Below are 12,338 nucleotides of genomic sequence, written 5' to 3'. Positions count from 1 at the left end.
AAATGCATCCTTTATTTCCCGGGCCATGAAGGATAGAACGAGTGGATCCTTCGCAGCCTAGCCTATCCCAAGATTCATTGCGCGCCAGTGACGAAAGGATTTTTTTTTAGAGAAAATGCTGAATTTCACTTTTAAATGTAAGTATTGGGTTTAAACTTACTCAAATATCTCATGATACAAATGTGTACATGTATATATTTCAACTTTAAAGCTGTTCAAATGTTGACTTATATCTTACTAAGATGTTATCTTATATAGTGTACTCTTTATTATGTACAGAAATGGACCACGGTATACATATTTAGATTGGTTGTGAACCCTTTTGACTTCAAAAAAGTCCATTACAAACATTCCTGGCACTCGTCAGCGGCAGCTGTCACAGTTGCACCTCGGTTTTATTCAGAGGCCCAAACTGAACAAAAATATGCAATTTGGGGAAGTTGTCATATTTATATGGCAAAAAGTAAAATTCAATTTTGATAGCCTTTAATGTAAATCAATGAGATCATTTATACCGGTACCAGTTTGGCAGACTACTTACATAAAATGCATGTAAATATCAGTTGTCACTCTCTACCTCCCAATAATGTCTTAGTAAGATGATATATAATGCTTAGTTTTATTATCAAAGCTCTGTAGATTCTATTGTGGGGGCAAACATATAATGCAATGCAAATAAACGTTCCCCAAAAGAATTATGTGTCATATTTGATACTAACATTTTAACATGATTATTACAAAAATATAATACAAAAAAATATGTATGGATACTCAAGTAAAAGTTGCTAAAAGGCCTTTTACTTACTAAAAAGTATAAGCTCTAAATCAAAAGGCTTGTAGTAGATGGTGTACAGCAGTTTTTTTCAGCAAAGTTTTGATCATGTTGAGAATTTAGAGGCGTTAGAAATTTGCGTATCAAATAATGTAAGCTTTATTGGGGTAATGTAAGGGCCACTGAAAGTGTTTGTGTACCTCATAAGTGTTGTTCATGAAGTGTACAGGTATGCTGAAGGGTAGAGAGTGATGATAGGGGTTTCTCAACAGAATAGATAGGATTTCCATCCGCGAAGGCTTTGCTTCTCTCTCTCCATTCTGTAAAGTTCTCTCTACTGAGCGCTGGCAGTACACAGCATATTTCCCCACTTCCGTCCTGTGAGTGTACATACACAAACTCAGGTTTTCAAATACAAGTACATTAGACATCACTGCAAAACCCTTATTCTAATCAGTGCATTAGTCTTGTTTTCCAGTACACATAACAAAATGCCCTTCCAATCCAAACGTAATTCTCTAGTTTCATTGTCAGATTTTTCCCACTTGTTATAAGCGTAATAATATTTTTATTTCTGTAATTATGATAAAAATTTAGCTTTGCCATCCAAGGAGTAAATAACAATTTAAAAATATTAAAATAGAAAACAGTCGTTTTAAATTGTAACAACATTTCACAACATTAAGTTTTTTCTGTATTTTTTTTATCAAATAAATACAATCTTGGTGAACATAAAATACTTTCTTTTTAAAAACTTTTTAAAAATCACTTTTGAATGGTAGTATATAGTAGTAAGTCTGATAATACAATTGTGAATCTGATTTACAGATATATAAAATGTAAATTCTTAAAATATATGTGTATATATATATATATATATACATATACATACATTTTAAGAATTTACATTTTATATATCTGTAAAAAATGTAATTATATTGTAACTGTTTACAATCTACTGTATATGTATATTCAGATTTATTAGTATAGTTTACAACTGTATAGTCAGATTTATAACTATATACTTGAATTGATAGGAGGATTTAGGGCCAGTACGGCCAGTGACCTGGGATCTGCGTTCTGCTGCAGGTACTGCCTCAGGTACCACAGGAAATGATGCTGAGGCAGGAAGAGAGCCACACACAATGACAACAGCTGCCAGCACTGAGAAAGAAAGAGAGAGAGAGAGGAGAGATATACAACACTTGATCTGATGATTCAGTGTGAAGTGTGTGTCTGCACAGATGTGACACTGACCTGTGTGAGGGCATAGTTGTGAGGAGTGCGGCAGTTGGTCTGTTTGATCAGCTGACAGTACATTTCATTCTGCAGCTCTGGATGTGTTAGGCACACCTGCAGTGCATTCTGGGCCAGCGAGGTGTGGTAGTCAATTGAGGGAGACTCCACCAGCACATTGATGAAAAGCTGGCAAGACTACCAGGGCCAAAAAAAAAGAAGACTTATTGGTATGTATGTGGGTCAATGACACAACACTCACATTTTGTCCTATTTATTAATTTATACAAAAATACATTACAAAATGTTATTCATAAAAAAAGTACCTAAAAATGTAAAATATAAAAAAAGTACCTAAAAATGTCATATAACTCAATCAGGCAAAGTAAGTTCAGGTTGAAAAATATAATGTGGCGTGACAGCCCCAAAGATTATTTACAAAAAAAGATTTCATATTTCATTTTAAATGTATTTTGATTTATTTCAATTTAGATTGAAATCCTCAAAAAATCCTTGGCCTTCAAATATGTATAAAATGTAAGAAAAAATATGTTATTATTGATATTTTACACCACATTACATTTTAAGAGACGATAGTTTTTTTCTTGAAATTGGTGTAAGTTTTTGAAAACAATATCAAACCAACATGAATACAAAAGAGAACATTAAAAAAAAATAGTTTAAATTTTTTTTTGGTGAAACTCTCCGATATACATTCTACTAACTAGAAGTAACTTTGCAACTAGAAGTAACTATTAGTAGTGTATTAGACTTAATATATACAAACACTTTATTGTGATGCTCCCCCAACAGACATTCTACTGACTATAAGTAACTTTGCAACTACATGTCAACTTATTCTACTAACCCAAACCCTCACACCTAACCCTAACCTAAAAGGCCCAATGAGATAGGGATTTATGGCACTAGTGTCTCTGATGAGAACAGAGCAACCAGCAGATGGCGAACACCTCACACAACACATCACCACACACAGCTGCTACAGTCAGCGCATGCAACAACACGCTTTACTTTCTTATTAACATTCCGTTTCTGTTCTTACAGAAATTCTTACAATGCAAATTAAATCAAGTCAGGATGTAGCTGTCGACCCCCCATTCATTACTTCAGAGTGGGAGGCATTTTCTTTCAGTATCAAATGACTACCTAAATAGTGCCTCTGATCTTCAAAGAGCACCGAGGGCTGCGTATGATGCTAGCTCTCGAGGATACGCCATTGAACCGTCAATAGGGCATAATGTCTGTAAACCTCAGGAGAACAGGGTTCTCAATAGAAAACGGGAGCCTGGGGAGAAACCACGAGCGACTGGAATGAGACTATCTCTCCAAACACTGTCAGCGATCCTCTTTGAACTCAAAATGAAATGTTTAGGCCTGTCCTCAAAATGAGACGTTACAGGGCTAGTGCCATTTCCCACACAAAGTGCTGAGAGCCACTGCTGAGGAGTAACTATACTAACTATATTTTTCTGCATTGTGAATAACAGTAGCAAAACACTTTGTAGAATGTAGCTTTAAAAATGAGTGATCTGAGGTACAATTAAGTGAGTATGTCACATGCACTCTTGCGTATGCCTACTACTAGGAGTTCTGAGGTAAGGATCTTGATTCATCTTTGAGACTCAAGTCTTTTTAATCTATTTAACAAAATGATTCATTCATATATTTACTGATACGTTTAGTGACTCTTTCTGCAGGTTAAGTGCCGTCAAGTGATTTTCTTTTTGTGTTATGAGTCACTGAATCATTCTTTCAACTGAATCATTAAAAAACAAAGTTATTCACAACCAAAAAATCGTATCATTTATTAAAATTTGATAAAATTGATGAAATTAAAATTATTAAAACATCTACAAATCTACTAAGAAAGTGTTTCGCCAACAAGTGACAGCAGAGCAGTTTTCCTGTTTTGTGAAAGGCTGAGCATTAAAATTTGAATTATGATATGGAAAATACAATAATCAAAATACATTAAGAGCAGTGTTGAAACTTTTGAAAAAAAGTTGTAAAAAAATTGTTAAATGAAATAAAGCTGAAATAATATGAAAAATAAATATTAGGTGAAAAACTTAAGCGAACCAAATCAACATTTCAAATTTTGTAAGTTTAAGTACTAAAATTACTCAAACTAAAACTGAACTAAAGGCAATTAAAGCTAAATAAAAATATTAACCACATAACAAAATTACTGAAACAAACTAAAAGTAAAAGTGTATAAATATATAAAAATATATAAATTAAACTCAATCCAAAATAGTATATAAATTATACTAAAATAAGACAGATTATGACATCAAGTCATTTTAATTGTATCAATGGCCATTTTTATACATTCATAATTTTTACACCACTTTTCTCTAATTGTTGTGAATGAGACTCGCATGATGAACTGAACAAACAAAATGCCTTCTCTCGTTTAGTCGGTCAGCAGATGACCATTTATATATAATACTTGGTTCGTTAAATTATTTTTTTAATTGAGAAGGCTTGTTTGAGTCTTGTTCAGACTCAAAATAAGATGAATTGAATTCATTAACATAAACTGAACGAACAAGCTAGTATCTTGTTAAGCTATAGTTTCAAAGCAGCTTCCCCAACATGACTACACCACAGAGAGGTTTTATGTCAATCAGAGCCAAATCCAGCTCTTTATCTCCAGTGCCATAATGAGCACCAGGCCTCCCATCACTGCCTTTGATCCTGCTGTGGGAGTCCACATAGGGACAGGACGGCACCGTTACCTCTCAGGAGAGGAGGATGAGGACAACTTAGAAGTGTTTGAGAGATGGGAGTGATTATTCAAGGGAGATAAAGACAACAAGACGACATCAAGACTTGAGCGTTTGTGTGAATGTGAATAAAGCAGAAAGGAGGATAAAGGACACTGAGAAAGTAAGAGAAGACACCGACGAGAGCGTTCACCTTAAAGAGCTTGAGAGCTTCGGTTTGAAGTGCCTCGGAGGGCAGAGTGGTGAGGGGGTAGCGCAGACCCTCCTTACTGAAGCACAGCACTTCACGTTTCCACTGAGCAGAGTCTGCACACATCAACACACAAACACAGATTGAAAAACAAATGAAAATGGCACAACAGCTGCCATCAGAACCGGTCATAAACACTGTCTGGGGTCTAGATGGAGTCATTCTATCGGTCTATCCCAATTTAAAACCATCCAGTCTGTCGTGTGACTTGAGAAGCGGTGTATGTGTTATAGAAGTAGATATTTAAGTAACCTCTGACCTGGGTCTCCATCGACATCCAACAGCTTGCCAATCAGCTGCTCGTACTCGGTGCCCACCCTCAGGCTGGCACAACTGCCCGCCGCGACTGTCAGGTGGTACAGCCAGGTGTCCTGTGAGAAAGACAGAAAGAACCCGAGGCCCTGTTTACACCTGGTATTAAGATGCGTTTTGGTCGATCGAATTACAACTAGACGAGGGAGACACATTCCCGTTTACACCTGTCTGTTTTGTCCACTTTCAACCACTTCTGTCCTGATTTCTTCGAGGGGAGGGTCTATCTAAATCAGGAATGGCTAGAGAACATTGTGCTTGGTATGTTTTTCGTCTTCAAACCAAACTTGGGTATTCAGCCGACAAAGTTTATATCCCCTCTGGCTAGTGCGCTTCCCATAATATGTATGCATTAGGTCAGTAGGCGGAGAGTAGGCATTTTTTTGTGACTGTTCGAACGCATTCGACCACATGAGCATGAAATTGAAACAGTACTCGTGAAATTGGACATAAACTCCCTCTCAAATCATATTTCCTACTTGTAAACTCTCTTTGAGAGGCAGTATATGTCCAATTTTCTGAGTAATGGCAATAAATTACAATAATTTCCTACTAGGAAACTCATATTTTCCAACTAAGAAAATTCCCAGTAGGAGATTACGAAAAAGCAATCCTATGAAAGCAATCCAGTCGAATGCGTTTTCGACTACCTCTAAAAGTGGTCGAAATTGGGCAAGCTCAAAACTTTTTAGACCCCATTTAAACCAGTATTTAGCATCATCCACTTGTAATTGGATTGATTAAAAAAAAACTTACACTTCAACTTGAAAAACTTAAATGGACATTAAAGGAATAAATTACAGGAATAAATTACATTTTTAGATATATTAAAAATAGAAAACAGCTGTTTTAAGTTGTAATAATATTTCAAAATTTTATTGTTTTACTGTATTTTTTTATCACATCAGTGTAGTCTTGAAAAGAGTGCTTTCAAAAACATTACAAAATCTTAACGAACCCCCCAAAAAATCTTGTTTTATTGATGGTATTAGTTGATAAGTTGATCTCTCAAATGTTGTTTAATGCTGTTATCCTAACATAGTCTTTGTACTGTAGCTTAACAAGCTACAGTAACATTGTTCCCCAACACTTGTAATCACATACCTTCACGGAAAATGTATTTGCATATTAATAAACTAATTTACATATGGCATTCTATTGAACATAATACAAAGCATTAGCGTAAAATTGTGGCAAAATTCAGATTGTGTTTGTGGTGTGAGTGGTACCTTTTCTTGTTTAGTGCCGACAAGCAGGTAAGTAGGGCTTTGCTCTTTGGGATGGACCACTAGCGTAAAGTGAGAGGAGAGGAAGCCCCGCCCCCCTGCTTCATAATCTTCGTCAGAATCACACGATCTGTCCACTTCTTCCACACGCGCTTCTCGAACACGTAGCTGACCCAGTGGGAACTGCAAAAAAAACACATATTTGATAGCAGCATAGCAGCACCCTCAGTTTTTCTGAATTTAAGGAAGCTGCAAGTACTGTATCTACCTTGTCATCCAGGTTACGGTAGTAGTAGAAGACTTTCCCAATCAAAGCACACCAAACAAGCTTTGAATGACCATGTTTCACCTGTAGTCAAATGTAAAACATCATCAGAAAAACGGAGAGAGAAGGAATAAGTGAAAAAAACAATAACAAATGGAAAAACCATGCCATTAACGTACCGATTTGACAGGACATATTGAGAAAAAAAAAAAATCAAAACACAAGCACAGATACATACAGGAAAAAAGCATTAAAGTCACCATGAAAACAAAATGACAATTTTATGGAATATTATTGTATTTATTATAAATATTTTATCCGTGCACATCACTATTATTTGTTCAAAATATCTTGCAGCTCATCTCTTCTCTTCTCTCATGAAGTGTTTACTGGCGCGAGGGCAGGGAAACCTGTCACTCACATGAGATCACAGCAATAGAAAACCACAACCATCTAACCATCCAATTAAGTCCCAAAGGAAGACAAAATCAAGTCCTGCCTTACTTTTTTTCTCATTCAAGAAGCCATTTCACACTCAGATAAACATCGCAATAGAGAAGAAAAGACTATCGCAACTTCTGTTTCATGCTGACTTTAATTACAAGTTGACCTGTCTATCAACACAGATATGCACAGTCTGTGATCAGGGACTCCCTATCAGATACATTCCAGGCCTGATGACCTCAGCTCTGTCCCATCATGCACCAGCCATCCAGGAATCTCCCCACCGCAATCCTCACGTAGATATACTGTTCAAATACTTTTTTTCAATCATTCTCTAACTCAAAACCTCACTTACACTCCTGTGAACTCTTACCTTTGTTAGCCAGCCTCGCACCGTGGCCTTGAATTCTTTATCCATGGAAACTGGTCCACTGGCCTGGACCTTGAGAACATTCTGGAGAACTCTGATCCAGTCCTCCAGGATATTTGGAGAGTCTGCAGCCAAGTAAAAGGTCTTCTTCTCTGTAATTAACTAGACATGAGAAAAAGATTGACAGAGATTTAGCCAACAAAACTGGTTATGGAGGGATACACTGACATTAAAACTCTGTCTGATTCAGATAAGCGGATAATTATTTTAGTGGCCCACAGCTGATATGTCCATCCCTAACTATAACTCTGAGAATCTTCACTCAATAATAAATAAAAAAACTCTGATAATCTTCACTTAATAGAATACCTTTTACTGGAACTTTCATCATGAAATGTCCAGTAAAAGGTATTACAAGCCATTTAACAACAGTAAAAAATATGCCCAACAATGAATTCAACAAGACATGATTATAATATTCAATAAACAACCCTCTACAATTCGAGTCAATCACTCGCATATGCAATCAAATTTCAGTAAATTTGACATGATATGTGAAGATTCTGAATAATCTTGGCCATCATGGAATGTATTGTAATATTTATTCCAATTCATGTGGTAACAGAAAAACACTCCCATATGACCTACCGTAAATTCTACCAGATATTTGACGATTATGATCATCAATTCCTCCGAAATTGTAACAGATGTGATGACACGGATTCAAGTTTGAGGAAATTATAGATGATACCCAATTATTGCTATTATTACGACTTTGAAAATCCAATAATGACAGCAGTTGAGAGCTGTACATTCCCTCAAAACGCAAGCGAAGCTCATGTGATACCCATATCAGGCTGTTTCTGAAAGCCTCAGGCTGACAGATTTGTTAAAGGCTGTTTAGGTGTATCAGTGTGTCTCTCACCTGGAATGTCTGAGCTCCCTCTCCGCGGGCTATATGACACGAGGAGTTCAGCTCCATTTGGCCCTGAGGTTTCCGGATCACGTCACTCTGAGAACAGAGCAAAGGCAGATATCATCAGCGCTGTAACTCTAAACTTCCTTCCCTCACTCTCTCTCTCTCTCTCGAACACCGCCGCAGAGTTGTGGAAAAGTCTACTCACCGGCGACTTGTAGTACAAGATCTCCCCGTTCTTCAGAATGAACCAGCGCCTCTTCCATGCCTTTACCTGACTGCCCATTTTCAGCAAGTAACCTGTCTTTTCTAGAGTCTCCTATATAGAAAGACACATAGAAAGCATTTAACCATGGACAACCGGTCTTCTAACTTAGGATCGAGATGAATGGGAATGCTAACTCAGCTTTCTAGAGGTATTACAGACCTCCTTGGACTAAAACTAAAACATAAGAAAAGATTGCCTAACACACTCACAAATGTCATCTGAAGAACCTATGCACTATAATATACTGTATGAATATGCATTATTACTGAAAGGTTTGGGATCACTTTTTTTTTTTATTTGTTATTAATACTTTTATTCAGAAAGGACACATTTTATTGATAAAAAATGGCAACAACAAAAAAGAATTTATAATGTTAGAAAAGATTTCTAGTTCTAGTTCTTTCACTGGGTCAAGAATCACCATTTTCAACATAAATAATCATTCATAGTTTTCAGTCAAGTGACTGACGCAGAGACCTGGAGGGTAAAGCATCCATAGAACTGAAGCACGGCCTGTAGATATTGATATTGTATCAATTGTGCCGTTTTTGCTATATTTTTGATACATTAAATGCAACCTCAGTGAGCATAAAAGACTTATTTCAAAAGCATACAAAAATCCCACATTTTTGAGCAGTAGCGTAGATGAGAAGACAATATGGAGACGGCTCAAAGGAGGAGTTCGGAGACGTACCTGCCCAACACTCTCACAGGAGTAGGAGGAGGTGCGCTGAACCTTGTGCTCGGGTTCTGAGCAGTCGCTGTCCAGCGAGTACGCATCCGGAGGAATGGCATAGTCACTCTCTGAACTGATGGAGGACATAGAAACACCTGCAGGACAGTTTAACAGTTGATCCTGGGTCAGACTTCGAACAATTTTAAAGCTACACACTATTATTATTCACAAATTACAGGGGAAAACAGTTCAAATGTTAAATAGAAATATTTTGAAGGTCATAAAGTTGGTTGTTTTACAGATTTCCTCACCTCTTTTGACAGCCCGAGGGCTGCCAGGGGTGCTGCCCTTTTTATCTGGCCCCAGTGTGGACGTGTGCAAGCTGGCCAATGAGCTGCTGTCGTCTTCTGAACCGGAGTCATCATCCGGGAGAGGGACGTTGCTGATCTGAGTTGCCTTCTAAGGGCAGAAGAACATTGTGGGAATGATGAGAAAGACAAGTAGATTTGACCTGTTATGTACAATAACACTTTAGCATGACACTGGTAATATAATGACGAGTTAACTATAATATTGATGTAATCTTACCCCTTTAAATGTGGAGTACACAGGCACACTGATGTTCTTGTAAATGAGGTGAGTGAAGGGGCCAGTTGTTGAGTGCTGAGTTTGGGTGGATACTGGAGACACAAACAAACAACACATGGGCACTTACATAAAGTCCGCAAAGTTGTAAAAAATTAATAAGGCCTGGGTGGGCGCTTCCAATATAATTTCATATGGCCATTTAATTTACAGACATCAGTGAAACAGCCAAATATGGTGTTTGTTTGTACATTTAAAGGGATAGTTCACACAAAACAAAAAAAATACTGTCATCATTTACTCAGCCTTGAGTCGTTCCAAACCTGTATAAATCTCTTTGTTCTGCTGAACACAAAGGAACATATTTTGAAGAATGTTTGGAACCAAACAGTTGTGGGGCACCATTGACTTCCATAGTATGGAAAAAAATCTTCCTTTGTGTTCAGCAGAACAAAGAAATGTATAGAGGTTTGGAACAACTTGAGGGTGAGTAAATTATTACAAATTTCATTTTTGGGTGAACCATCTCTTTAAGTTGCTTATTTTTAATTGAATTGTGTTTCTAGCAAGTATACACTACAGTTCAAAAGTTTGGGGCTATGAGTAAGATGTTTTTGGATGTTTTTCTGCATTCATTTGGTAAAAAATTATTACAATTTTAAATTGCTATTTTCTATTATATATTTAAAATATAATCTATTCCTGTGATGGCAAAGCTGGATTTTCATCAGCCATTCAGTCTTCAATGTCACATGATCCTTCAGAAATCATTCTAAACTGATTTGCTGCTCAAGAAACATTTCTTATTATTACCAATGTTGAACAGTATTTATTTGACGGAGGAATTTTCCATTAGAGAAAGAAGAGAGATTTCCAAGGAGAGATTTCCAATGTCTTCACTGTCACTTCTGATCAATTTAATGCATCCTTGCTGAATAACAGTATCCATTTCATTATTAAAAACAACAACAACCTTTTTTTTTTTACTTTTGAACGGTGCAAGATTATTCGTTGTTCCCATAGTACTTTTTGACTAATAAACTTCCAGGAATTTCCTTGTTGTTTTACTTATAAGAATAAAGTATTCATAATGTACATTATATTGCATTATATATTTTGATAAATAATGTTAACCAAAGATAAAATGCATTATAATATTTGGAGATTGCTTTTACATCTGAAATTGTTTTTTTTTTCATTGTGATTTGATGCATTATACTTTCTAAAATCGTAAAAATAAGAACTATAATGTTTTATAACTGTGGATACAATTATTCGTGAGACCATACAATGCATTATAAGGTGCCTTTTGTGGTATGATTTGTCATATACGATTTTCAACAGTAGCTATCAGCATGGAAGGGTTAAATGCAACTGTCACTCCCAAATCTTTACACTGATCAGACATTTGGTTTTATTTCTCAGGCATATACTCAGACTTGTGTCTCAAAGCAGAATACAGCACAGTTCCACGGACGTTTGTTGTAGAGTTGAGGTGAGAGGTGAAATACTCCCTGATGTAATTACACAGCGGTTTTAACCTTTCATCACGGCATATTGAAAAGCAGGGTTTTCATTCTCACCCTCAGAAGATTCTCATTCTCAGCCTCTTAGAAGATTCAAAGCACGGAGATCACACCTGCACAGGTGTGTTCCCGTTAGGTAAGAGGAAGTGACATTAAACAAGTCCTTACCTCTAATTGACAGATCTAAGGGCATGTGTTCATATGGTGCTATAACAATTGCTGGTGACAGACCTAAACTGAGTGATCAGTGATGACTGCTGATTGGTTGACTGACCTCTCCCAAGAGTCTTGGCTCCAAGACAGGCCTCCGAGACTCTCATTCCTGATTTAGCCACCGCATAGATCCGGCTCTCCTGAAAAACACACACAAATAGTGGTGTCAAACATTAATCATACCATACAAAACTTGCCACTATAGTGTTAGGGTGATGTGGGTGGTTGCTAAAATATTTGGAGTAAGAGGTTTGAGTTTAGGTTTTCTGTGTGTTGTTTTGTGAGTTACAGTACTAGGTAGTTGCTTTCTGGTCCAGTCAAAAGATCTCCAAAAGCCCACCCCAAGCATTCTGGGTAAGGATGCACCAACCGTTTAAGTAACTTGCACTACCAGCTTAGTAAATACTACTTACTTTGGAACTTGCTCTTTATTATTTATACTTCAATAAAAAAATAAAGAGTCAGCAAGGATGCATTAAACTGCTCAATAGTGACAGTAAAGACTTCTACTTGGAAAAAAAAAATCAGT

The 12,338-nt window shown here is 36.7% G+C and overlaps 1 protein-coding gene across 1 annotated transcript in view; it reads right to left on the bottom strand.

Annotated features, from left to right (window-relative positions):
* The window catches only part of plekhh1 (pleckstrin homology domain containing, family H (with MyTH4 domain) member 1), a 39,161-nt gene that overhangs the window by 6,114 nt on the left and 20,709 nt on the right, over positions 1 to 12,338 (bottom strand). The window contains exons 9-22 of the mRNA XM_079632995.1: positions 11,871 to 11,949; positions 10,074 to 10,165; positions 9,797 to 9,944; positions 9,504 to 9,640; positions 8,750 to 8,860; positions 8,551 to 8,637; positions 7,629 to 7,787; positions 6,815 to 6,895; positions 6,550 to 6,729; positions 5,268 to 5,379; positions 4,952 to 5,064; positions 2,030 to 2,206; positions 1,839 to 1,936; positions 973 to 1,150 (exon numbers count right to left, since the gene is read on the bottom strand). Coding sequence (XP_079489121.1) covers positions 973 to 1,150; positions 1,839 to 1,936; positions 2,030 to 2,206; positions 4,952 to 5,064; positions 5,268 to 5,379; positions 6,550 to 6,729; positions 6,815 to 6,895; positions 7,629 to 7,787; positions 8,551 to 8,637; positions 8,750 to 8,860; positions 9,504 to 9,640; positions 9,797 to 9,944; positions 10,074 to 10,165; positions 11,871 to 11,949 — 1,752 coding nt within the window. The remainder of the gene's footprint in view (positions 1 to 972; positions 1,151 to 1,838; positions 1,937 to 2,029; positions 2,207 to 4,951; positions 5,065 to 5,267; positions 5,380 to 6,549; positions 6,730 to 6,814; positions 6,896 to 7,628; positions 7,788 to 8,550; positions 8,638 to 8,749; positions 8,861 to 9,503; positions 9,641 to 9,796; positions 9,945 to 10,073; positions 10,166 to 11,870; positions 11,950 to 12,338) is intronic.

Source organism: Phoxinus phoxinus (genome assembly GCF_949152265.1).
Source record: "Phoxinus phoxinus genome assembly, chromosome: 13".
Taxonomy (NCBI): domain Eukaryota; kingdom Metazoa; phylum Chordata; class Actinopteri; order Cypriniformes; family Leuciscidae; genus Phoxinus; species Phoxinus phoxinus.
The sequence above is the reverse complement of the archived record's forward strand: the minus strand, read 5'-3'. Positions and strand labels throughout refer to the sequence as shown.